This window comes from Cololabis saira, chromosome 14 (assembly GCF_033807715.1).
Source record: "Cololabis saira isolate AMF1-May2022 chromosome 14, fColSai1.1, whole genome shotgun sequence".
In the NCBI taxonomy this organism is placed as follows: Eukaryota; Metazoa; Chordata; class Actinopteri; order Beloniformes; family Belonidae; genus Cololabis; species Cololabis saira.
Window position 1 is genome coordinate 44896926 of NC_084600.1, and position 27030 is coordinate 44923955.

The window sequence follows — 27030 nt, forward strand, 5'->3', positions numbered from 1 at the left end:
AACTTTCCCTTTAACACTAGTCCTAACTCCTAACCCCTAAACCCTAACACTAGTCCTAACTCCTAACCCCTAAACCCTAACCCCATCTCACGGTTTGGTTTCAGTTCCTGTTTCATTTTGGAACCCGTGTCTTTGTGTTTCAGTTCTGGTTTGACCTTCCTTGTTTCCATCTGCGCTGCTTGTCGTCACCTGTGTCTCGTTAACCCTTCTGTGTTTATCTGGTCTTTTCTTGCTGCTGGTCCGTACTGTTTCCTTCCTTCATCTTTCAGGACATGGTTTTGGATTTTTGCTCTTGTGTTTTTGTCAACCTGCTCTGCAGCGATTTTGGTTTAAGAAAATCTTTTCGAACTTAATCTACCAACATGTGACACCCTAGTCCTAACCCTTGAACCCTAACCCCGTCAGTCACATGGAAGCTGGTCCAGAGTTGTTCTTTAGCTCTGAGAGAGCTCTATCCCTGAGACTGACGGAGGCCGTGCATACTGACACCAGTGGACTTTGTACATTCAGCTCAGTGTTGTTCTGCTTCTGAATGTTTTCCAGAGTAATCCCTGGAGCACGTGGTTCCGTGGGCTGTTGAGGAATCAGATCATGATCACGTCGCTGTAAATCCCCCGGATTCCCTGGATTTGAGTCAATTCAGACAGATATTATATCATGATAGTCAGAACTGTGTTTAAGAACAAACAGCTATTATAACCCGGTAATAACTGTCATATTTTCAACTGTGCAGAAAGAAACATGTAAATATATTTGATTTGGACCGAGTGGAGGTTCCTCTTCCTCTTCCTCTTCCTCTTCCTCCTCCTCTTCCTCTTCCTCCTCCTCTTCCTCTTCCTCTTACTCTTGTTTCCTCTGCTTTTCTGGGATGTGTTTCCTGATATAAGGACTTTTCTTTTTCAGCACAGTATAAAACAGAACAAGTAACATACAAATGTAAAAAAGAGATTGGTAATGTGCTAGGCTGAGAAAAAAAGAAGAAAAAAGGGAAAGAAAAAGGAAAAAAAAAGAAGAAAAACGAGAAAAAAGGAGAAAAAAGAAAAAATAGAAGAAAAGAAGGAAAAAATAAAACAGTTTTCTGCTCTACTATGTCATGGAGTTTGAGTATTATATTTAATAAAGAGATTATTTGTTGGTTCATAATAGTCAGATCTATTAATTATCCTAAAGCTCTAAAGAGAGAGAGAGAATCCTTCTCTCCTTTTGTTGCCATCTCTCCCTCGCTCCGCTCATCTCCCTCCTGATTGGCCGAGCCGGCCCCTCCCACCTCCCCAAGCAGCCAATCAGCTTCCTCCCTCTCTCTCTCCTCCCCGGTCGCTCGCCCTGCATCCATGCCGGTCCCCCCTCCATCTCCATCCCTCCATCTCTCCATCTCTCCATCCTCCCTGTGAGGAGCTTCTCTCTCTCTGGTCATGACGGAAGATTCTTCCTCCGGAGGAAACGCTGAATCCTCCTCTTCCTCCTCCTCTTCCTCCTCTTCCTCCTGTCAGGGATCGGCTGTGAGTAAATATTTACCTCTGACATCCCATAATCCCCCCCCCCCCCCCCCATCTATCTATCTCCTTGATAAGAGGTGCCAGCCTTTCTCGTCTTCCCTCCATCCCCTCTCCCTCCCACCGGTGGAGCTTCACCTCCTACAGCGTTATGTCTTTAAGAGGACGATGCTGCAGGCCGTTTGCCGGCCTCTGATTGGTCCACGCTGGTCACTATGACCATAACAATGTCCTACTGTTGTTGTTAATGCGTTAAATACGCCGTCAGGCTGTAGGTGAGTGGAGAGATGAGTGCAGTGATCTGCCCTGGTGATGGTTTACACCACTGGTTCCCAACCTTTTCTGAACCGCGGACCGGTTTAATGTCTGACAATATTTTCACGGCCAAATCTAAAGGTGTAGCTGATAAAAACTCAATAAAATGACAAGATCGGCATTAAAAACTGTGGTATTTTCTGTATAATAATAATAATAATAATAATAATAATAATAATTAAAGCTGCAAGCAGCGATAAACTGGCCCTCGCGCGTGCAATTTCCACCACAGTCAACAGGTTTGAGAGCCGCGCCAATGGCTGCGGTGCTCACTTGGGGCACTGCGTCGGGATCCCCCCGCCCCTAGAACCCCCCCCCCCCCCCCCCACAGACATGTGCAAGTCTTGTGATGATGATGTTAAATTGTCATGTTGCTTTCTGTGCTGAGGTGGTTTTTTTTGCACTTTCACACTGTATTTATACACAGTATGAAGTTCCCTTTTTTTCCCTCCCCCATCCCCAATGTCATCCTTTCTCTGATCTGATCTCGCCAGTTGACTCATGTCTCATGTTGTTGTTTGTTTTGTCTGTTGTCTTGATGGTTGTACTGGTTCAATTTCACTGTGCTGGGACGCCAGGTCAGCGACAATAAAGGCTATTCTATATTCTATAGAGGTCAAGGACTCAAAACCGAGTCCGATGACTCCACTATGACTCTTTATGTCAAACTATTCAAAAGTTATGGCAGAAAGTAGGAACTATCAAATATGGTCCAATCAGATGAAGGGGGGGGGGGGGTGCTTTTTGGCGTCTAGCGTCGCCACGGTAACGCTTTTGAAAGAGAAAACTAATGCGCGTCGTCGCAGGATGGAGACGCACATTTTGATGTATAACACACCTGGGTGCACGTTGCGGTTCGGTCCGTGTCCCCCCCCAGCCCGCCCTGGATGTGGACTGTGGGGACATCTGGGATCTGTCCCTTGAGGGGGGGCCAGCGCCACGGACCCGGGTCCCCACTCGGGCAGCTCCGGGGATCCTCTGCCCCCCGACGCCGGCTCCCCGCATCCTGTCTGCTCCTGGTTCGGCTCCCCGCATCCTGTCTGCTCCTGGTCCGGCTCCCCGCATCCTGTCTGCTCCTGGTCCGGCTCCCCGCATCCTGTCTGCCCCTGTTCCTGAGGCGGTCCCGCCGCCGGTCTCTGTTCCTGAGGCGATCCTGGATGGGCCTGCCAAGCCCCCAGACCGAGCCCCCGAGCCACGCCGAGCCCCCGAGCCACGCCGAGCCCCCGAGCCACGCCAATTCCCCGAGCCAAGCCAAGAATCCCCGTCACGCCCCCCGCCAAGACCCACGTCAAGACCCAGGCCTAGGCCCTTTGTTTTTTGAGAATTCCTGCCTCCAGCCTCCCTCTCTCTCCTGCACTTGGGTCCTTAACATACCAAACCACAACAGAAAGAAAGAAAGAAAGAAAGAAAGAAAGAAAGAAAGAAAGAAAGAAAGAAAGAAAGAAAGAAAGAAAGAAAGAAAGAAAGAAAGAAAGAAAGAAAGAAAGAAAGAATGATTTTTGCTAGCTTGGGATTAAATTTAGCAGGATGTATCGAGTGACGTGTGGTGTCGCGGCCTTGACGTGCGTCAAGTGAGACTATGTAACAGAGAGAATCCAATGATTTTTTCTCTCTGTGCGGCCCGGTACCAAATGACCCACGGCCCGGTACCAAATGACCCACGGCCCGGTACCAAATGACCCACGGCCCGGTACCGGGCCGCGGCCCGGGGGTTGGAGACCACTGGTCTACACCACACAATTAGTAACTTAATGCAGCATCTTGGTCTTTCTTTAGTTGATGGTTTGCATGAACGATTGAACACAATCATCTGTTGAGCTTCAGGACACAACACTTGGACCTCATTTCTGTATTTAGTATAATAAATAACAGAAGTAACAATGCATTGTTAACATGTTTAAAGCAAGATGAGGTTTCCCTTCGTTCCCCAAAAGTTGGTCTCGGCTGAATCAGAGTCTGCAGAGTCTGCCGTCTCCTGGACTGAATTTAATTCTGTTTGCCCACTATGGTATTCTTACTATGGTACTATGGTATTCTTGGCCTTAAAGAATATAACTACTTCCATAATGCTTGTACAAAATATCAGGTTTGAATCCCAGACTAACTCAGCTCATCCCAATCTCCGTTGGTCCCCTGCACTCCCACAAAACTAGACATAAACACCTTATTATAGGAAAACAAGGCAAACTTGTGGGAACCAGTATGAGTGTTGTGTGTCGGGGAAACACAGATTTGGAACGAGTTGAATGATTAAAGCCTTAAAAAGTCACAGTCCATCTCCAGATTCAAACGGCAGTTAAAGAAACATTTGTTAAGCTCATTTATATAAATGTACACTCCGGGACCACAAAATGTTTCATGTTAAGTGTTTGTAATGTGATATGTTGTAATGTAAGTGGTAGTCTAGTGTAAAGTGCATGTTGTATTGTTAAGTGTATATAAGTGTAAGTGCATGTGTGTATTCCTGTCTAATGTATTTATGTTCATTGGCTCCATAAGCTTTTAATAGCTTCTCCAGGAGAACAATTCACATGTGCGAGTGTGTGTGAATAAAAAATCAGAGTAAATCTGTGGTGAAGCAGTGGATGCTGAAGTGACGTCATCAGCAGAATCTATTAATAGAAGCTTCGCTGAGCTAATCTGTGAGTGACGACACCACAGGAATCTTTCACGTGCAGAGACTGAGACGCAGAACAAGGACATTTCTGTCCACGTTGGTCCGTGGGCTGGTCCTGGTGGAGGGAATCAGAGACTGGAATGTCCTGCTGGTGGAGGAGGAATAGGAAGCTGCAAATCTGAAATGAGAGAAACAGAAAACACAACAGGAACACAAGCCTTTGGAATCTCCAAGAGAGAAAACAAACAGACAGAAACTGGAACAAGCAGAGACACAAACAGCAACCAGTCCAGGTCCCTGAAACTGGATCAGGACTAGAATACTGGATTATCTGTCAATTCAATTCAATTCAATTCAATTTTATTTATATAGCGTCTAATACAACAAAAGTTGTCTCCAGACGCTTTCCAGAACCAGAACATGAACATAAACCCCCGAGCAATTATTACATAAACAATGGCAGGTAAAAACTCCCCTAGTGGGAGAAAAACCTTAAGCCAAACAGTGGCAAGGAAAAACTCCCCTTTAGGAGGAAGAAACCTTGAGCAGGACCAGGATCATAAGGGGGGACCCTCCTGCCGAAGGCCAGACTGGGGGAGTCAGGGACGGCAACAGCACAGCAGGCAGGTGGAAGCAGCAACGGGATGACCAGGGGTGGGGACCGCAGGCCAGCACGCAGCTCCCGAAGCTCCGGCCCAATCAGCAAGTCCCAGGTTGGGGTGCAGGGTCAGGGAAAGGTTGAAAAGGGGCAGAGCCAGGGAGAGGAGTCTTGACGGACAAATCTCTCCCCCGCCTGACCGGGCCGTTACCCTGACCCCCTCACTCCCACGCTGCAGGATCCGGTGTTGTGCATTCAGAGATGCTCTTTACCACTGGCAGAGGATGCTGCACCATGTACAAAAGAGAGAAAAGAGAAAAAAGGGGGGCCAGCACAAGAAACTACAGGAGCGACTCTGGCACACTAGAGTTTACACTACCTAGAGATTTACCAACACCAGCTAGAGGTTTACTAAACACTAACTATAGGCTTTACTAAACAGAAAGGTTTTAAGTTTAGTTTTAAAGGTGGAGGTGGTGTCAGCCTCCTTAACCCAGATTGGAAGTTGGTTCCAAAGTAATGGTGCCTGATAGCAGAACGCCCGCCCTCCAAATCTACATTAAGATACTCTAGGAACTACGAGTAAACCTGCACCCTGGGAGCGGAGAGCTCTGCCAGGAACATAAGGCACTATCAGGTCTAATAATAATGCGGAGCTAAGCCGTTTTGGGCTTTATACGCAAGTAATACCATTTTTCAATTGTCCCTGAAACTGTGTGTATGCTTGCATGTGTGTCTATGCAACAGTCAAAACGATGCTCTACCTGAACTGTAACTACAGTGAACGGGGGGGGGCCACAACCCGCCAGCGAGGCCCAGCGGCGACCGACCGATGCATATTTGACTCCTACGTAAACGTGTGACCTTCCCTTTACGGACGCAAACGTCCGTAAAGAAAACACGTAGAATGTGATGAAAGTCCAAACATGCCAGGAACATTCAGGTCTGAGGACGTTTGCTCTTCTCCCGTTCCACTAAACCCTGTTCTCCACATGAACATGCTTTTGTGTGTTTATATCATTCAAATGTTTGCCTATCTTTGTTTACAGGTGTATCTGTTAGCAGGTTTAGTTGTCCTGGATGGTTGTTGTGGTTGGATCAGTGCTTTGTTACTGTTGTTTTTCTATTATGAGACTAAAGACAAATCTCCACGTTGGGGGAATAACTTTCTGTTTTCTGAGGCAGAACTAGCTTGTTTGTTTCATGTTTTCACGTTTCCCCCGCGGCGGCTGCTCCGTCGGTTATTTAAAGAAACACATTATTTCAGGATCAGATCCTCTTCCTCCCGCTGGCTCCTCTTCCTCTTTCACTGTTTCCTGCTGGCCGGGGATTCTGGGTAATGGGGGAGTTGTAAATAAACAGCAGGAAGAATCAGCTCCACCTCCAAACCTGCTCTCTCTCTCCTTCTCCTTCTTATTCATTCATTCATTTGTTCATTCATTCATTCATTCATAGTCTTACGTAACCGGAGACTCTTTCTCTGATGTAAAAGATCCAGGATGTTCCAGTCGACTGATTCTGACGTCGTTAGTTGAAGAGAAAAGAAGAGAAGAAGAGAAGAGAAAAGAGAAGAAGAAGAGAATAACGAGCTGCAGTTATGTAACGATTCTGAGGACGAGCTGCTGAAGAAAGAGACACCTCATCGTCTCATCTACTCATCACCTCACCACCTCATTAATTCATCACCTCATTCTCTCATCACCTCATCATCTAGTCACTTCATTTTTTATTTTATTTATCCTTTATTTATCCAGGAAAGTCCCATTCAGATCCAACATCTCTTCTGCCAGGGAGTCCTGGTCAAGATGGAGCAGAAAAATACATTCAGTTTCATATAAAAGAAAAGACATACAAGGACAAGTAACTTTACAAAAAAATAAAAACATATTGTAGCAAGGCTAGTGCTACGGGGGCCCGACCGACAGGATTGAGAGGACACGGAGTTTAGTGCAGAACCCTTTTATTGAACACCGCCACACGCCCAGGACACACGTGCACAAGCACCTCACGATCAGCAGCTCCAGTCTGACCACCCGTCTCAGCAGCAGCTTCTCCTCTTATAAGGCTGGCAGGTGGAGAGGCTGACGGGCCACACCTGTGTCCCGTCAGCCTGAGTGGCTGCACCTCCTCCACTCTGCCACACACCCCCAACGCCAAACTCGCGCCGGGGTCCGTCCGGCCGAGCCTACTCCCCCCCCCCTCGGAGCGGGAGAGGAAGCCGTCTGCGCCCCCGGGCCTTCCTGGTTCAGACGGCCGCCGAGCCCCGGCGGGAGGTCGCCCTCGGCGTCGGGCCGACCGCCGAGAAAGCCGCTCTCGGGACCGGGCCCATGGTGGCCTCGGGTCAGACAGAGCGTCCAGGACCATCCCCTCCTCCGTGATGCGGACCCGCGCCGGCCGCCGGTCCGCCTCCAGGACCGCCTCCTCCACGGCGCAGCCCTGGTCTGGAGCTGGTGTGTCCAGGACCACCTCCTCCGACACGGCGCCCTGCTGGTCCGCCTCCACCTCCGCAGCCGACTCCGCCTCCGACTCCGTCCCAGGAGCCGTCGCCTGGCGGCCTGCAGCCACTGCCTCCCGGCCGGTCGGCTGCAGTGCCACCAGCGCTCAGGCGTGGAGCCGGGGTGGGCCGCTCCGTTGGCCCCGCCGCCTCAGGAGCCGTCGCCTGGCGGCCCGCAGCTTCTGCCTCCCAGCCTCTCAGCTGCGGCGCCGCCAGCCCCTCCCGCGCTGCTGCGGCGAACCTCAGCCGGGGTGCAGGGGTGGGTCGCTCCACGGGCATCAGCGCCGCCAGCACAGCGAGCTGATGCTCGCCCTGGTCCCGGAGCAGGGCGGCCAGGTCCGCCATGGCATGGGCGAGCGCGTCCAGGGCCCACCCCTCCCTTCTCCATCCCGCCGGGCCCCACGTTGGGCGCCAGTGTAGCAATGCTCGTTGCTACGGGGGTCACTCAAGACAGCAGATACCGGGGTTTGGTTAGAAATCTTTTTATTTATTTCCAGTTTTGTCATTTTCAGAGGTTCTCTGTGCTTCTGCACCGTCCGCAGAGCTGCACCTCTGCTCCGCTCTGCTTCCGTCCTCTCTCGTCTCCAGGGCCCGCACACCTACTGAAATACACAGAGAGTGATTACACACACCTGTGTACCGTCAGCTGTTCCAGCCGCGTCACCTGTGCACCACTCCCCCGCACTCCCTCTCTCCCCTGCAGACCACGCCCCAATCCTGCACCCTGCCAATCATATCAAGACAAGAAACAAACAAACATAAAACATACAAGGATCAGAAAGCTAAAAAGAATTCATGACAAATAATGACACTTGATTAAAAACAATGACATTGTTCTGTGAAAACTGATTTTAACATATGTTTGAACATGTTAAGAGGGGGTAAATATTTCATATTTTCATAACTTCATCAGCTCACCACTTCATAGTTCAGGTCATGTGGGTCCGAACACTGAAAGGCGTCTGAGAAGAACCGGTTTGGGATCATCAGCTGCTTCATATCTGTAGTTTTAACGTTATACTTTTGTTGTTGTTGTTGCTCATTAGCCCCAGGACTTTTAAAATGAAGCCAATTAGATGAACTTGTGCCAGTTATTCTCACCACGACTGCATTTTGCAGGATTTGCAGGATAAATGTTGTTCAGGTTCAAAGTCCACCATCAAATGCATTAAAACATTTAGTTAAGTAATAATGATATCAGGTGTAATATTGCTGCTCTACAACTGATGATCTGTGTCCAACAATAACATTCATAAATATACATCATATTTCAGCAGAGATGGGTCAAACATGATTCCTAGCAGCTGGTATGAACTCCAGACTGAGCTTCTTCCAGGAAACAAGCACAGGTCTCTCTTCAAAAAGAGATTTTAATCTCAACGAGGCCCTGACCTGGTTAAATAAAGAGATTTTAATCTCTTTATTTAACCACACCTGGTTAAATAAAGAGATTTTAATATCTTTATTTAACCACACCTGGTTAAATAAAGGATAATAAATACATAATAACACATCCACTTCAAACCCACTTTAGTTTTTCATTATTTCACACATACATCAGATTTTAGACGAATAAAGGTTTATATCCAGGGGTGCACACAAGCCGGGACTCCAGGGCTAGTCTACTGCATGTTTTAGATGTTTCCCTGTCTTCAACACACCTGATTCTAATCAGTGGTCGTCATCAACGTGTCATCAAGGTTTACACAACTCTGTAGGTGACACAGCCTTGTCTATTAGGGTTGTGTGGAGACAGGAAAACATCTAAAACGTGCAGTAGACTATCCCTGGAGTCCCGGCTTGTGTGCACCCCTGTTTATAACCATAACGGTATAACTTATGAATCAAGTACTTCTCTCTAAACGTGACCTTGATCGTACATGCTAGCTGGGTCCGTTGGAGTCGCTTCAGGACTCGTTCTAGTCTCCATGAATGACTCTCTGCCTGGACATCGCTGCACATATTGGACTGGTGTAAATGTTTATCTCCTGGTTCCTCTGCTGCTTCCATGAGGAGCGTTGAGCCGGTCGTTGCACATATTGGACTGGTGTAAATGTTTATCTCCTGGTTCCTCTGCTGCTTCGATGAGGAGCGTTGAGCCGGTCATTGCACATATTGGACTGGTGTAAATGTTTATCTCCTCGGTTCCTCTGCTGCTTCCAGGAGGAGCGTTGAGCCGGTCGCGGCGCGTTAGCCGCTCAGCCAGCGATGTGAAGTGGATGAGAAGTGATAGCTCTAAATATAGAAGTACATGTACGTGGAGGCTGGAGACGGACGTGGAGCCAGTGGACGTTCACTCGCTAATGAGGGTCTGATGTGCTGCAGGAGCTTTTACTGTCGTCTCTGTCTTCATGACAAAAAATATATAAATGAGGGATTTAAGTGAGCAGTGTGAGTCCCTTGCAGTGCCGGGCCTTCCCAAACACAGAACAGAACTGTGCGTAGGGCCTTAACTTCCAACGGGGGGCGCATTTCCTCATTAGCACATATGCTAATCAACTTTTCATCCAAAAATATAATTCTATATCTATTTAGATGTTAAGAAGTTTGACTAATGAGATACATGTGCATCTGTTTAGCTCTGATTTCCGACCTGCGAGACCTGCTTCCAGTTATTTGTGGGGGATTGAGGTGGTGGAGGGAACTGAATTATTTTCAGGTTGATTTTTTATTTTATTTCATTTGACTCATACTTTATCTATACATACCTACATTTGTTATTATTTTTGGGTTGTCGAGTTAAATGGTATGTTGTTATACGGTCATTTTGTACCAATGATACATTAGGGATCGGGAGAGGATTGGGGGGGGCTTCTTTGGGTCTTTGTATGTAACTGGTTTAATGTGAGGGTTCGGGGGGGGGTTTCTGTGACAAAACCTGAAGGAAACAGTTCCTGTTTGATCTGGTTGTCCTAATTCAGGTCCAGTTCTGCCCTCAGAACTCTGGGAAGAATCTCTGCAAAACCCTCCAAAACTGTATCTGAACTTTAGCTGATCTGTTCCTGCTGTTTATTCTCACAGTTACGACTCTACGATCAAATGGTGCCCCAACATTTCAGTCCAGGTCTGCTGCAGAATCCTTTACGCTCCAACGGGGGTCGTGTTTTGGTCTTGATACTTTCTAGTCTAGTTTTGGTCTTGATTCTCTCTGGTCTTGGTTTTGATACTCTCTAGTTTTGGTCTTGATACTCTCTGGTCTTGGTCTTGATACTCTCTAGTTTTGGTCTTGATACTCTCTAGTCTTGGTCTTGATACTCTCTAGTTTTGGTCTTGATACTCTCTAGTTTTGGTCTTGATACTCTCTAGTTTTGGTCTTGATACTCTCTGGTCTTGGTCTTGATACTCTCTAGTCTTGGTCTTGTTTTGGTCTTGATACTCTCTAGTTTTGGTCTTGATACTCTCTGGTCTTGGTCTTGATACTCTCTGGTCTTGGTCTTGATACTCTCTAGTCTTGGTCTTGTTTTGGTCTTGATACTCTCTGGTCTTGGTCTTGATACTCTCTAGTTTTGGTCTTGATACTCTCTAGTTTTGGTCTTGATACTCTCTAGTTTTGGTCTTGATACTCTCTGGTCTTGTTCTTGATACTCTCTGGTCTTGGTCTTGATACTCTCTAGTTTTGGTCTTGATACTCTCTGGTCTTGGTCTTGATACTCTCTGGTCTTGGTCTTGATACTCTCTAGTCTTGGTCTTGATACTCTCTAGTCTTGGTCTTGATACTCTCTAGTTTTGGTCTTGATACTCTCTGGTCTTGGTCTTGATACTCTCTGGTCTTGGTCTTGATACTCTCTAGTTTTGGTCTTGATACTCTCTAGTCTTGTTTTGGTCTTGATACTCTCTAGTTTTGGTCTTGATACTCTCTGGTCTTGGTCTTGATACTCTCTGGTCTTGGTCTTGATACTCTCTAGTTTTGGTCTTGATACTCTCTGGTCTAGTTTTGGTCTTGATACTCTCTAGTTTTGGTCTTGATAATCTCTAGTTTTGGTCTTGATACTCTCTAGTCTTGGTCTTGATTCTCTCTGGTCTAGTTTTGGTCTTGATACTCTCTGGTCTAGTTTTGGTCTTGATACTCTCTAGTCTTGGTCTTGATACTCTCTATTCTTGTTTTGGTCTTGATACTCTCTAGTCTTGGTCTTGATACTCTCTAGTCTAGTTTTGGTCTTGATACTCTCTGGTCTTGGTCTTGATACGCTCTGGTCTAGTCTTGGTCTTGATACTCTCTGGTCTTGGTCTTGTTTTGGTCTTGATACTCTCTAGTCTTGGTCTTGATACTCTCTAGTCTTGGTCTTGATACTCTCTAGTTTTGGTCTTGATACTCTCTAGTTTTGGTCTTGATACTCTCTAGTTTTGGTCTTGATACTCTCTAGTTTTGGTCTTGATACTCTCTAGTCTTGGTCTTGATAATCTCTGGTCTAGTCTTGGTCTTGATACTCTCTAGTCTTGGTCTTGATAATCTCTGGTCTAGTCTTGGTCTTGATACTCTCTAGTCTTGGTCTTGATAATCTCTGGTCTAGTCTTGGTCTTGATACTCTCTGGTCTTGGTCTTGATACTCTCTGGTCTTGGTCTTGATACTCTCTGGTCTTGGTCTTGATACTCTCTAGTTTTGGTCTTGATACTCTCTGATCCTGCTCTTATTTTGGTCTTGGTCCTGGTCCTGGTTCAGGTGGTCTGGACTACAGGTCTAGCAGGATCCTGTTGTGGGGGAACTGTTGAAAAGGACCAGCTTCTTATCCTTTACATCCACCTCAACACCCACAGTTTCTCACACACGTGAAAAGTGTAATCCGAGAGTTTTGTGGAAACACTGAGGTCGCTAACAACATTAGTGCTAACAACATTAGCTCTTACTAGCGCGAGTGTTGCGGGGGAATTAAATTACTCAGTTTGTACGGCATTAACTCGTACACGTCTGAGGCAACCCTGGTTGTGTGTGTGTGTGTGTGTGTGTGTGTGTGTGTGTGTGTGTGTGTGTGTGTGTGTGTGTGTGTGTGTGTGTGTGTGTGTGTGTGCTGTTCTTGCTCATCCCTGTATCTGACATGAATAACACATGTGACCTACTAATACATGAATGGTGTTGCTAAGAGCCAGTTAGCATCACAAACCAGTTAGCAATAATAATAATAATAATGATAATAATAATAATAATAATAATAATAATAATAATAATAATAATAATAATAATAATAATAATAATAATAATAATAATAATAAAAATAAATTTTTTATTTAGAGGCGCCTTTCAGGTCACCCAAGGTCACTTTACAAGTGATACAAAGACACATTTTATAAAATACAGTTAATACAAAAAAAGCAAAAGTATATAATACGAGGGGTGAATATCTGGTCCGGTCTTCACCGAGGTTTCAGGGTCCTCGACACACGACACACGATATCAACAACAATTAAAAATTGCACAATTAAACCATTCCTTGAGATTTCCCTTAAAGGAAGAGTATGAGGGATAATCCCTTAAATGAACCAACGAATTAATGAATTTATTTCAAACATGTATATAAAAAATAAAAATGTCATTTGTCATTTTTCTATTACCTATTTACTGTACAGTGAGCGAAAATAACCAGAGTCAAATTCCATGTCTTGTCTGACCTGACCTGGACAAATAAACATGATTCTGATTCTGATTTAAGGGTTCATTGTTTCCTTCTGGTTAACATGACCTGCTGGTTTTGAACACTCAGCTCTCTTTTACAAAGTCCTTGTATTAACCCAGAAAACGTAACAAAGCACACGTTTTCTGCACTAATCGTGGACTTTGTTCCAGCTTAGTTCCGGCTGGTTCCTGGTTCCTGCTGAGGGAAAGTATCAGAACAATCTCTGCCCTGGAAGTGAGAGCTGCAGATCTGGACCTTAGCTCTTTGGGTGTGTTTCTCCCTCTAGGCTAACCGCTGTCCTCCGCAGCGGTAGATGTCCTCGGTCATGGCCCAGCGGGACGCCGGCAGCCCCAGCCCGGTGGTGCGGCAGATAGACAAGCAGTTCCTGGTGTGCAGCATCTGCCTGGATCACTACTGCAACCCCAAGGTGCTGCCCTGCCTGCACACCTTCTGCCAAAGGTAAGCTAGCTTAGCAATGTTAGTGTGCTGCCCTGCCTGCACACCTTCTGCCAGAGGTAACGTAGCTGAAGTTAGCGCTGTTAGCATGCTGCCCTGCCTGCACACCTTCTGCCAAAGGTAACGTAGCTGAAGTTAGCGCTGTTAGCATGCTGCCCTGCCTGCACACCTTCTGCCAAAGGTAAGCTAGCTGAAGTTAGCGCTGTTAGCATGCTGCCCTGCCTGCACACCTTCTGCCAGAGGTAACGTAGCTCCGTCCTGGAGTTAGCGCTGTTAGCGTGTTCACACGCGCTGGAGTTTTTTATGGCTTTTCAAGTTTTTTTCTTTTCTTTGTTTTTCTTTATTTTTAATTTTTTTGTCTGCATATATATTAATGGTTAATACCATGTTGGTACAAACCTGAGGCATACAGTATATATACATTTTTAATATATAATATATATCATATATCATTTAAAGGGGACCTATTATGGATCTAATACCTATTTTAAAAAGGCCTTGAATGTCTTAAAAACAAGCTTTTGATTGTTTTTTCTAAATAAATGAGAAATTCAGCCTCTGATCCATGTCTTTATCTTCCCATTCTCTAACCTCATTATCTATGCAGGATTCTGAGTGGGCGGGGCTATGATAATGAGGCTCTGTGCTGATTGGCTGCCTGAATGACGCGATACACCGCTATGAAAAAATGGCAGAAGCTCCGGCCGGTGGAGTTGTTGTTGTTGTTCCGGCCAGAGTTAGTTGTTAGTGGTTTCACCATCGCGCCCGTCGTTCCGTATCTATTATTTCAATACAATCTATTTTTCCTGGTGAGAACTTTGAATAAGCCCATTTAGGGCTTCCTTTCTCACCTGCACATATTTTCATGTTTTTTTATGTTCATTTAAACTTTTGTACCGTTTTTTTATGTTGTGCAAATAAACAAATCAAACAAATCAAATAAACAAATCTTTGGGGATCAGAATCTTATTGTCTCGTAGATCCACATCACACTGGACGATCATCCAGGCGGCTGTACAGACTCTGCAGAATCTGGTTGTTTCCTCCTTCTCTGAGTTGCTGAGGGGAGACCACTTTATAAATGTTAAAGCAAGAAAAAAACACTTTATATATGTTAAAGCAAGAAAAAAACACTTTATTTATGTTAAAGCGAGAGAAAAACCTGGTTTTCATAATAGGTCCCCTTTAATCTCAACATTTCGACTTTTTTCTCGAAATTTCGACTTTTTTTCTTGACATTTAGACTTTTTTCTCGAAATTTCGACTTTTTTCTTGACATTTCGACTTTTTTCTTGACATTTCGACTTTTTTCTTGACATTTTGACTTTTTTTCTTGACATTTTGACTTTTTTCTCGAAATTTCAAAGTTTTTCTCGAAATTTCAAAGTTTTTCTCGACAGTTTGACTTTTTTCTCGAAATTTCGACTTTTTTCTCGACATTTCAACTTTTTTCTCGACATTTTGACTTGTTGTTGTTGTTCTGGCCAGAGTTAGTTGGTAGTGGTTTCACGCATCGCTCCGTCGTTCCGTATCTTTGGGGAGCAGAATCTTATTGTCTCGTAGATCCACATCACACTGGACGATCATCCGGGCGGCTGTACAGACTCTGCAGAATCTGGTTGTTTCCTCCTTCTCTGAGTTGGCAGACTGAGGGGAGACCACTTTATAAATGTTAAAGACAGAAAAAATATGTTAAAGCAAGAGAAAAACACTTTATATATGTTAAAGCAAGAGAAAAACACTTTATACATGTTAAACTAAGAGAAAAAACCTGTTTTTCAGAATAGGTCCCCCCTAACCACCTCTCCTCCTCCTCCAGCTGCCTCCAGAACTACATCCCCCCGGAGTCCCTGACTCTCTCCTGCCCCGTCTGCCGGCAGACGTCCATCCTGCCGGAGAGGGGAGTAGCGGCGCTGCAGAACAACTTCTTCATCACCAACCTCATGGAGGTTTGTCTTTATCAGATAATACTCATGAACACGAGTCTGCATGAAGGGTGTGATCCTGGTGGAGGGGGGGGGGGGGGGGGGGCAACGTTTCTCCCAGCTGACGTCATTCCTCACATTCTTACTTCTCCAGGGGCTTTTCTGGAGGATTTTCTTTTTTTTATGTAAGCTTTATTCCGAACATGAGAAAACATAATACAACACACAAGTCAGAATAGTCAAAACAACAAAAAGAAAATCAAACAATGTTACCATTTGTACCCTGGCCCGATCCCAGATCCCTGATTGTAGTTACATTTATAAGTATTGCCCCAAACCTCCACAAAGTAATTTAAATATGGTAAAACCAGTGAACAATACAGAATGTGGAGTGATTTGTGGTCCAGAATATGTTTTGCCTTATTGATTACTGAGATGCTTCTTGATGGTTTGTTTTGTACATGTTTTGAGTGAGATTTCCAGTTTATTTTATCATCTATTATTACACCAAGAAACTTATTTTCATGAGCTCTTTCAATATCCACACCTTCTACTTGCACCTGCACTTGAGTATCCCTTTTACAATTACCAAATAACATGATTTTAGTTTTACTTAAGTTTAATGATAATTTATTTCTGTCAAACCATGTCTTTAATTAGTACATTTCTGCAGTGATCATATCCAGTAGCCCCTTTAAATCCCTGATTTGTTTGGGATTAAAGAACAAACTCTTTCAATCAGTGGCGGCTGGTCAGTAGCGGGCGCTAGGGCATCAAATCAAGAGAAGAATAAAAAATAAAAAATAAAATAAAAAAAATGCTGTATGTAGCCCAGGCTCTACAATGATACCCTTTTAATATAAGAACTGTCCCTTTAAAATAGTTTATTTCGTGTGCTTATGCAAAGCCAGAGGAGAAACCTGAGGTTAGTCCTGGTGTTATCAAGGATCTTATGAAACAGGTTGCTAGCCTGCAGAGCCAATTAACCTCTTTTATGACTCAGAAAAAGAGGGGAATTCATAAAAAGGGTTACAGAATTGGTGAGCCAGCCAGGAGGATTAACTTTGGGTACAAGGGTTTAATTTTGCCGGCTTTATTATTTTTGTTTGTTATTTTCCATACTCTGTTTTCTAATCTAAGTTATTGTTTTGTTTACTGTCCTGTCAACCTGCAATAATAAGTGGCCACAAAAACCATAGCTGTCTGTGTCATTATTGATATACTGGCTCTTAAAAACTTACTGGTCTAGTTATTTATATTGAACATTATTTACCTGTGCTCTGTTGCTACTTCGTGACAAGGGTTACAGAATTGGCGAGCCAGCCAGGAGCCAGTTAGTTTGAATATCAATACTGAAATTATGTCTACATGTACATGTAAGATGCATATAATTATTAAAAGAAGATGTTATTTCAGTCTGTGGGTTACTGTTATGGAAGAGTATTAGGGCAAGGCAGAAGAAAAACAAAAGATTTTAGAGGAGGAAGATTTTTTTTTCATTATGCACTTCGAGAAAAAAGTCGAAATGTCGAGAAAACAGGCAAAATTTCGACTTTATTCTTGAAATTGTATTTCAACATTAATCTCGACATTTCGACTTTTTTCTCGACATTTCGACTTTTTTCTCAAAGTGCACAATAAAAAAAAATCTTCCCCTCTCAAATATTTTTTTCTCCTGCATGGCACCTGAGTTAACAATTATCATGATATTTCTTCATCAAACTGTCTTTTATTATTCTTTTAAATGTAATTGATTTGCATTCCTTGGCTTCTGTATCCAGATTGTTGCATAAACGTGTCGTGTTCTCCACCAGGTCCTGCAGCGGGAGCCCGATCGCTCACGGCCCGAGACCTGCAGCGTCCTGGAGTCGGTTAGCGCCGCCGCCGCAGGGAAACCGCTCTGCTGCCCCAACCACGACGGCAAGGTGGGTAAAAAAACAGACCTGGAGAGTTCTGGATTCAAAAATATGGGAAATGTTCCACCACCTGTTTACATTCAGTGACAATTCAGTTTGCTGTTTAAAAATGATTATTTTATAAAATGGTAAATTTACGGGAAAATGCTAATACGGGAGGGCGGTGGGAAAGAGGTAAAATACGGTAGTTTCCCGGCCAAAACGGGACACGTTTGGTACCAACTTCTGTTAATGTGACCATCAGCTGCTCCCCGTCTCCCCCTGCAGGTGATGGAGTTGCTGATGTTAGTGTGATTAACTGCTCTCTGTCTCCCCCTGCAGGTGATGGAGTTGCTGATGTTAGTGTGATCAGCTACTCTCTGTCTCCCCCTGCAGGTGATGGAGTTCTACTGCGAGTCGTGCGAGACGGCCATGTGTCTAGACTGCACGGAGGCTGAGCATCGTGAACACGACACCGTCCCGCTGAGAGACGTGGTGGAGAAACACAAGGGGGCGCTGAAGACGCAGCTGGACGACATCACCGGCAGGTGAGACATAATACTAGCATTATACTGAGATTCAAGAGCAAGTATTGGCAGCTAATGATGCTGTAAGGTAGGGGAGTCTCACACCTGGGGAGGACCTGTCCCCCCTGATCACCGGCAGGTGATTCCTAATACCAGTTATGTTCATGCCAAGTAGTGGCATGAACATATTGCAATCGTCCAGAATGGCCCAAAGGGCAATGTTGCTAGCATTTTGCTAACAAGCTAAAGTCGTAAAAGTCCCACTGCACCAGCGGGTGAAAAGCATGACCCCGCTCTGATGTGGAATAAAAAAATCCCTAAAAAATAAAACGCGGCCGGAAAAACCTGAAAAATGAAGGTGATATATTAGTATACAGAAAAGGTTTCCCTTTTCTTATTCTTATTATTCCGCACGCTTTTTTCGTCCGTTAATACGGCCCGAACCGCAACGTGCACCCATGCATGGCATACATCGTTGGATGCGTCTCCATCTTGCCTCGATGGGCATTACTTTTCTCAGTCAAAAGTGTTACCGTGGGGACGCTAGATGCCAAAAAGCAAAAAAAAGGCGAAAATTCGGACGCTTATTGCTCGGCCGAACTTTATCGTAGAGACATCGTTCAAACTTTCAAACACTCGGCCCGATTGGCACTAAAGGACCGTACAACCTCATCATGCTAATTATTATGGTTTTTGCGATATTAAACTTTCAATTGAAAAAAAAAAAATCCATTTTATTTTGGACGCATGTTGCTAGGCAACGGTTTATCGTATAGACATCATTACAGCATTGAAAAATCCGAGACGCGTTGAACTACAACATATTTTAGTCTCATCATGCTAGCTAATACGGTTTTTGCTCTCATTATGCTGTCATTACGCTGTCATTTCGACTATTTTCTCGAAGTGCACAATAAAAACAAATCTTCCCCTCTCAAATATTTTTTCTCCTGCATGGCCCTGATACTCTTCTGTAATTAAATGACATAGTTACTGTGATTAAAGTTCACCGGGCGAAAAATTGAATAATGAAAAAAAATCGATCTTTCGACACACAAATCGATTTTTAGGAATTAACATGAGAATCCATTTAGATTCGGAGCATTGATTTTTTCACCCAGGCTTAGTTTGTCTGATATGTTTGTGTTGTTACGTGTTTCAGACTCCCCCAGCTGACGGCAGCCATCGATCTGGTGTCTGAAATCTCCCGCCAGCTGAACGACAGGAAGAACGAGGCGATAAACGAGATCAGCGTTAGTTTCCAGGAGCTGGAGCGGCTGCTGCAGCAACGCAAGACGGAGCTGATAACGGACCTGGAGAACATCTGCAGCAACAAGCAGAAGGTACGACACGTTTAATAACAGACCTGGAGAAACATCTGCAGCAACAAGCAGAAGGTACGACACGTTTAATAACGGACCTGGAGAATATCTGCAGCAACAAGCAGAAGGTACGACACGTTTAATAACGGACCTGGAGAATATCTGCAGCAACAAGCAGAAGGTACGACACGTTTAATAACGGACCTGGAGAAACATCTGCAGCAACAAGCAGAAGGTACGACACGTTTAATAACAGACCTGGAGAAACATCTGCAGCAACAAGCAGAAGGTACGACACGTTTAATAACGGACCTGGAGAAACATCTGCAGCAACAAGCAGAAGGTACGACACGTTTAATAACAGACCTGGAGAAACATCTGCAGCAACAAGCAGAAGGTACGACACGTTTAATAACGGACCTGGAGAAACATCTGCAAGCAGAAGGTCGGCCATGTTTCATCCAGACAACTACGGAAGAGTGTCAGGGCCAGGCAGGAGAAAAATAAAAATAATATTTTATATTTTATTTAAGTCGAAATAGCAGGTGAGAAAAAAGTTGAAATGCCGAGAATAATGTTGAATTACAATTTCGAGAAAAAAAGTCGAATTGTTGAGGAATAGTCAAAATTTCGTGAATAAGGTTGAAATCTTCAGAAAAAAGGCGAAATTTTGACTTTTTTCTCGAAATTGTAATTCAAAATTATTCTCGCCATTTTGACTTTTTTCTCGACATTTCGACTTTTTTCTCGAAGTGCACAATTCAGTGAGAGTTCCCCTCTCACATATTTTTTCTCCTCCATAAGTATATTGCGGTAGCGGCCGAGCTGTTACAACAACAGAAAAACCAGAGTTTGAAAAAGGTGTTTCTATCACTAAAAAAGACCCTAAGTAAAATAATAAAACCAATAAAATAAATAAGAGAATAATAAATAAAAATAAGAACTACAAAAAAAATGAAAAAAAAACAGTTCCTACAGCATTGTGTCATTTAGACAGAATCTGAATATTTTAGTTACTTTCCACCGTATTCCTGTTAATGATATACATCACCACAAATGACTGAAGTATCAAAAGTATCGATATTTTCATTTGAGATTTGTAGAGCGTACAGATCTCGTATTGGAAGTATCAGTATTTCAGTATTGATCATTATCATAATTGTTATTATGATCATTATATTGATTGTATCAGTATTCATCCCCGTTGGCCTCCCTAACCCTCCGGTTGTTCCTCCGGTTCCCCCCGGGGTTGTGCAGGTCCTGCAGGCCCAGCTGGACGTCCTGCTTCAGGGGAAGGAGCAGATCCAGAGCAGCTGCAGCTTCACGGAGCAGGCGCTGAGCCACGGCAGCGCCACCGAGGTGCGTTTCCCGCGCTACTCAGGCAGTGGCGGCTCAGAAACAGAAAGATAATTCACTCTGCTTGTAGTGATTGTATTCCTGAAGAAAGGTATATGAGGTATTAGGTGAAATTATGCAAGAATTAAGTTTTACAGTCTGCAATATGGAACCTGGCGTGAAAAACGCAACTGACCTTTGTAGAAAAGTAAAATGTTTAAAGTTTAGATCTTAATATTTCAATATTTGTACAGTTAAATAGTTTCAAATTCACTGTGCTTGTAGTGATTGTAGTTGTGAAGAGAGGTATGTGAGCTATTAGGTGAAATTATGCAAGAATTAGTTTTTATAGTCTCTGCAACACACCTGAAGTAAAAAAAAGAAAAAAGTGTTTCATCCTTTTCTTTTATAGTAAAAGTGTGTAAATATTACGGTGGAAGTATGGGTGTAATCAAGGTAATGAAAGAAATATATGAAAAAAAAAATATCTGCATTATCTCAAACTCTTACTTTATATCTTTCTGTTTTTGAGCCGCTTTCATTCATTTGCCGTAAAGACTGAAATAGAAGCGCACATGAAATTTAGGAGCGGCTGATTTGACCGCGTAAGTACGAATGGCGGCTAGCTTGACCTGCCTGTCCTCACCTGTCCCCGTCCGTCCTCTGCAGGTTCTGCTGGTCCAGAAACAGATGAGTGAGCGGGTGACGGCTCTGGCCCGACACGACTTCCCGGAGAAACCGCACCAGAACGCTCACCTGGAGTGTCAGGTGAGATCTGCCGTCGCCGAGGAAGGAGCTGGAGACTCCCGGGACCGTTGATGCAGCATCGACCTCTGACCCGGTTCTGCCCCGTGTTCTGCCCCGTGTCTGCAGGTAGAGACCGACGGCCTCCGTCGCTCCATCCAGAACCTGGGCGTCCTCCTCACCACGGCGGCGGTCGCTCACACCTCCGTGGCGACGGGGGAAGGACTCCGTCACGCCGCCACCGGGCAGAACCAAACCATCACCGTCACCACCAAGGACAAGGTACTGACTTCCTGTCTCACACCCCCCACTTTACTCCTGAGCGGTGATACTAGCAGACCTATGAACATGACTTCAGACTAAAGTAGCTTTCGTCAACAAAAATTATGACTAAATATCATCGTCCACGAACCTTTATCACCTGAGGAAAACGAGACGCAACAGAAGTGCTGGTCAGACTAAAATGTAGATTACAAAATAAAAAAATGATCGTAATCATGAGAGTTCAACGTAGATCTGGGAATCATCTGCATAAGCTGTGACTAGAAACCTCAAGACTAGTCGACTGAAACTTGACACGACTAGAAGGAGAATGAACGTGACTAAAACTAATAAAAACTAAAATGAAAGCTGGACCCAAAGACTAGACTAGAACTGAAACTGAAACAGGTTGACAACAACAACTTTAGCTGAGTGATCGTTCTGAAGTGGTCCATGTTGAGACCTGAACCAGGTCCAGGATCAGGGTCCATGTTGAGACCTGAACCAGGTGGACGGTCTTGAACCTTCAGGACAAGGGGACGGAGGGGAAGGGTTTAGGGAATAAGCAGCAGCAGGTGTCAGGTGCGAAAGAACGCACGCACGAAAGAACGCACGCACGAAAAAACGCACGCACAAACGCACGCACGAACGCACGCACGGAAAAACGCACGCACACACGAACGAACGCACGAAAGAACGCACGAAAAAACGCAAGAAAGAACACACGCACGAACGAACGCACGAAAGAACGCACGCACAAAAAAAAAACGCACGCACGAACGAACGCACGAAAGAATGCACGAAAGAACGCACGAAAGAACGCACGCACAAAAAAAACGCACGCACGAACGAACATACGAAAGAACGCACGCACGAAAAAACGCACGAAAGAATGCACGCACGAAAGAACGCACGCACAAACGAACGCACGAAAGAACGAACGCACGAAAGAACGCACGCACGAATGAACGCACGAACGAACGCACGAACGAACACACGAACGAACGCACGCACGAAAGAACGCACGCACAAAAAAAACGCACGCACGAACGAACGCACGAAAGAACGCACGCACGAAAGAACGAACGCACGCACGAAAAAACGCACGCACGAAAAAACGCACGCACGAAAAAACGCATATCATATCATGTGTCATCATCCTGAAACCTGTGATTTCCCCCTGCAGGACGGGGACTTGGTGCGGACGGGAAACGCCGCCCTGACGGCCGAGATCGTGTCGGCAGACGGTGGCCGGGCGGCGGAGGCGGAGGTGACGGACAACAAGAACGGCACGTACGAGGTTAGCTTCACGCTGCGCTGCGAGGGCGAGTTCTCCCTGGACCTGGCGCTGTACGGCCAGCCGCTCCGCGGCAGCCCCTTCCGCCTGCGCGCCGTCAAGCCCTGCGACGTCCCACCATCGCCCGACGACGTGAAGCGGCGGGTCAAGTCCCCCGGCGGGACGGGCGGCCACGTCCGCCAGAAGGCGCTGCGCCGGCCCGCTAGCATGTACAGCACCGTCAAGAAGAAGGAGAACCCCATCGAGGACGAGCTCATCTACCGGGTCGGTAAGAACCGGAGCCATGACCTCTGACGCTGCCGCGACGGGGAACCAGCTCATATAGAGTATTGGTCCGAATATAAGACGACCCTGATTATAAGACGATCCTCTGTTTCAAGACTCAAGTTTGAAATAAGACTTTTTGAACACCAAATTCAATTTTTATACAGAAAATAATTACAGTACACCTGAAACAAATGACTATAACAATATATTCAAGAGAAAAAGCCCGTTATTTTGCCTCATTAAACCATCATGTTGAAGTTTGTATCATAACTTCTCCTCAGCTGCCAGTTCACCTGCCGATCTTCCACCTACTTTTCTCCAGATGGGAGAAACTATGTTTCTCCATTTTCTGTTATTTCTTTTCTTATTTTCTCCTCTTTTCATTCTTACTGCTATTTTTATTTTTCTTCTTCGTGACAGTTTTGGTTTGGCTTAGGTGCCGACATCTGACAGAACCCATGCTCTGTTGAATCTGCTTCCATGTTTTTTTTATCAATTTTATCTATGGTCTTTTTGCTTTGTTCTGCTCTTTTACTTATTTTTTCTTTTTTTATACAAATTTTTATGTAGTATTCCATCAACCTGCCCAGGAACTACAGGTGGGAAATAGCTGCTATAACCTGGTACAATGCAGATTCTCTTGCAAAAGATTAATGTCTTATTGTGCACTGTCCCTGTTTTGAAATAAATAAATTACAATTACAAATTACAGGGGTTGGTTTTGTCCTGGGGAGTTAAGTTCAGCATTTAAAGATATCTGGCTCCATCTAGTGGTGTGATGGTATAACGTCTAGACCTGAATGGAAGACGACGCCCACTTTTTCAGTCTTATTTCAATGCAGAAAACACCGTCTTATATTCAGACCGGTACGGTGTGAGCTGCAAAAAACACATCAGCACCAGAAAAGCAACATACTCAAATTTAACAACATCATAACAAGACATGCATGTGTGTGTGTGTGTGTGTGTGTGTGTGTGTGTGTGTGTGTGCGTGTGTGTGTGTGTGTGTGTGTGTGTGTGTGTGTGTGTGTGTGTGTGTGTGTGTGTGTGTGTGTGTGTGTGTGTGTGTGTGTGTGTGTGTGTGAACTTTACCCCAGATCTGCTCCTCAGCTAGCGGGAGCAGAGCGTCTTGTTTTTATTACTCCAGGGAGGTTGTGATTAGACCAGCCTGCCAAGCCGCTCTGTCAACGTCACATTGTAGGATTTCATTTAGGTCAGACTCTAGTAATGTCTTAAGTCTCCGGTTCGTCTCCATGGCAACTCCAAACAGACTAATTTTTGGTCAATTTCATTTCCCACCAAGCCGAGCTTCCAACATCTCCAAGGTCTTTTTCCAAAAACCGCAGCTACTGTAGCTGCGATTCTGTTCGAGAATCGCATCCAGCTTTCGATTTTGCTCCCCCAATGTTTGAGTCTGAGTGTTGAATCAGAGCACATTTACCCAGCATGCACCTGTTTCTCCCTCAGGTTCCCGCGGCAGAGAGAAGGGCGAGTTCACCAACCTGCAGGGAATCTGCACCTCCAGCAACGGGAGGGTGGTGGTGGCCGACAGCAACAACCAGTGTATCCAGGTGAGGGGGGGGGTCTGGTCCTGGACCTGGACCTGGTACTGGTCCTGGTCCTGGTCCTGGTTCTGGACCTGGTCCTGGAACCTGTAGACCAGGACCAGGACCAGCAACGGGAGGGTGGTGGTGGCCGACAGCAACAACCAGTGTATACAGGTGAGGGGGGGCTGGTCCTGGTCCTGGTCCTGGACCTGGACCTGGTCCTGGTCCTGGTTTATTGTTTGAAACTGATCAGTGTAAATATGTGGGATAAGGATTTATCAGTTACATGCCCAAAAGTTAAGTTGCATATAATGTAATGGAACCAAAATAAACCATTGATTCATTGATTCATCCATTGATTCATCCGTTCCCCCGGTTGCAGGTGTTCTCCAACGAGGGCCAGTTCAGGATGCGGTTCGGGGTCCGGGGCCGGTCCCCCGGGCAGCTGCAGAGACCGACCGGCGTCACGGTGGACGTGAACGGAGACATCGTGGTGGCCGACTACGACAACCGCTGGGTCAGCATCTTCTCCCCCGACGGCAAGTTCAAGGTGAGAGAAAAACCATTCCATATGAATCTATATACACAGGTTCAGTCGAGACTAATGTTGAAGTAAAATTTCAAGAAAAAAGTTGAAATTTCATGAATAAAGTTGAAATTTAGCCCTTTTTCTCAACATTTCAACTTTAGTCACGAAATTTTGACTTTTTCTCAACATTCCGACTTTTTCCCCCGACATTTTGACTTTTTTTTCCGACATATCGACTTTTTTCTCGAAGTACACAATAAAAAAATCGCTCTCTTGTTGTAACGAATATCCGGTCGCATCGGTTTATCGTTTACGACCCTGTGTCCTGTCTCCAGAACAAGATCGTTCCTTCATTCATTCATTCATTCTGTCTCCAGAACAAGATCGGGGCGGGCCGCCTCATGGGGCCCAAGGGCGTGGCCGTGGACAGAAACGGACACATCATCGCCGTGGACAACAAGGCCTGCTGCGTCTTCATCTTCCAGTCCAACGGGAAGCTGGTGACCAAGTTCGGAGGACGAGGGACGACGGAGAGACAGTTCGCAGGTATTATTATTATTATTATTATTATTATTATTATTATTATTATTATTATTATTATCATTATTATTATTAATAATAATAATATTATTATTATTATTATCATTATTATTATTATTATTATTATTATTATTATTATTATTATTATTATTATTATCATTATTATTATTATTATTATTATTATTATTATTATTATTATTATTATTAGGGCCCGAGCACTTACAGTGTGAAGGCCCTAATGTATCTGTAGGAATGCTTTTTGTAATTTTTTTTCTTGTTTTTCCAACAAAATGAGGGTCTTTTTCCCCCCTAAACGTGCCCCAAAAGTCACCAAATTCTGCACCAATCCAGTCCTGGTGATAAATGTGATATTTAATGGTTTGCATTAATGGGCGTGGCCTAACGGCTCAACAGCGCCCCCTAGAAAACTTTGTGCCTCAAGCCCCACAATACCGTTTGACGTAAATGAACGAAAAGCGGTACACACCTGTATCATGTCACAACTTAAAGAAAAGTCTCTTGGAGCCATGGCCCAAACCCAACAGGAAGTCGGCCATTTTGAACATTTTGAATTAATCGAGTCATTTTGGCGAAATTTATGCCACTTCTTCAGCCGCTTCAGAGCCCGAACCGTAACGTGCACCCAGGTGTGTTATACATCAAAATGTGCGTCTCCATCCTGCACGCACATTACTTTTCTCTTTCAAAAGCGTTACCATGGTGACACTAGACGCCAAAAAGCGTGCCCACCCTTCATCTGATTGGTCGATATCTGATAGTTCCTACTTTCTGCCATAACTTTTGAATGGTTTGATACAGAGTCGTGGGTGTTTCATCCACTAAATGTCCAGTTCTGAAGAATCTACATCAAGTCATACAAGCTTCCACTGCAGCCTGAACGTGCACAAGGGTGGAGGACCGTTCATCGCTGCTTGCAGCTTTAATTATTATTATTATTACCTACGACACGTCAGTCGTGTTGGCATCTATAAAAGTCCTTGACATTCATCTATTTGCAGGCGTCGTGAATAACACCTGATACTTTCTTTTCCACTTCATTTCATTCACATCCAACTTTTCCATTTCCAGCAGCTCCAGCGTCTCAGCCATCACTCTCCGTATTTCAGGGTCTGCAACGATATGATCTAAAGTCTCCACTGGTTCCTGTTTGGGTCGAGTCGAGGACGGCCAGCTGGTCAATTCTCTATTCAATTCAATTCATTTTTATTTATATAGTGTCTATTACAACAGAAGTCTC

General features: G+C 44.8%; 1 protein-coding gene across 1 annotated transcript in view; it reads left to right on the forward strand.

The window, feature by feature from the left end:
* Nucleotides 1-1396: 1396 nt before the first annotated feature.
* Nucleotides 1397-27030, forward strand: part of LOC133459418 (tripartite motif-containing protein 3-like) — a 28383-nt gene continuing 2749 nt past the window's right edge. The window contains exons 1-13 of the mRNA XM_061739315.1: nucleotides 1397-1503; nucleotides 13414-13586; nucleotides 15403-15532; nucleotides 17323-17433; nucleotides 17800-17951; nucleotides 19093-19273; nucleotides 20510-20611; nucleotides 21257-21355; nucleotides 21461-21613; nucleotides 22779-23157; nucleotides 24624-24727; nucleotides 25086-25253; nucleotides 25610-25778. Of these exons, the coding sequence (XP_061595299.1) occupies nucleotides 13441-13586; nucleotides 15403-15532; nucleotides 17323-17433; nucleotides 17800-17951; nucleotides 19093-19273; nucleotides 20510-20611; nucleotides 21257-21355; nucleotides 21461-21613; nucleotides 22779-23157; nucleotides 24624-24727; nucleotides 25086-25253; nucleotides 25610-25778 (1894 nt within the window). The 5' untranslated portion in view covers nucleotides 1397-1503; nucleotides 13414-13440. The remainder of the gene's footprint in view (nucleotides 1504-13413; nucleotides 13587-15402; nucleotides 15533-17322; nucleotides 17434-17799; nucleotides 17952-19092; nucleotides 19274-20509; nucleotides 20612-21256; nucleotides 21356-21460; nucleotides 21614-22778; nucleotides 23158-24623; nucleotides 24728-25085; nucleotides 25254-25609; nucleotides 25779-27030) is intronic.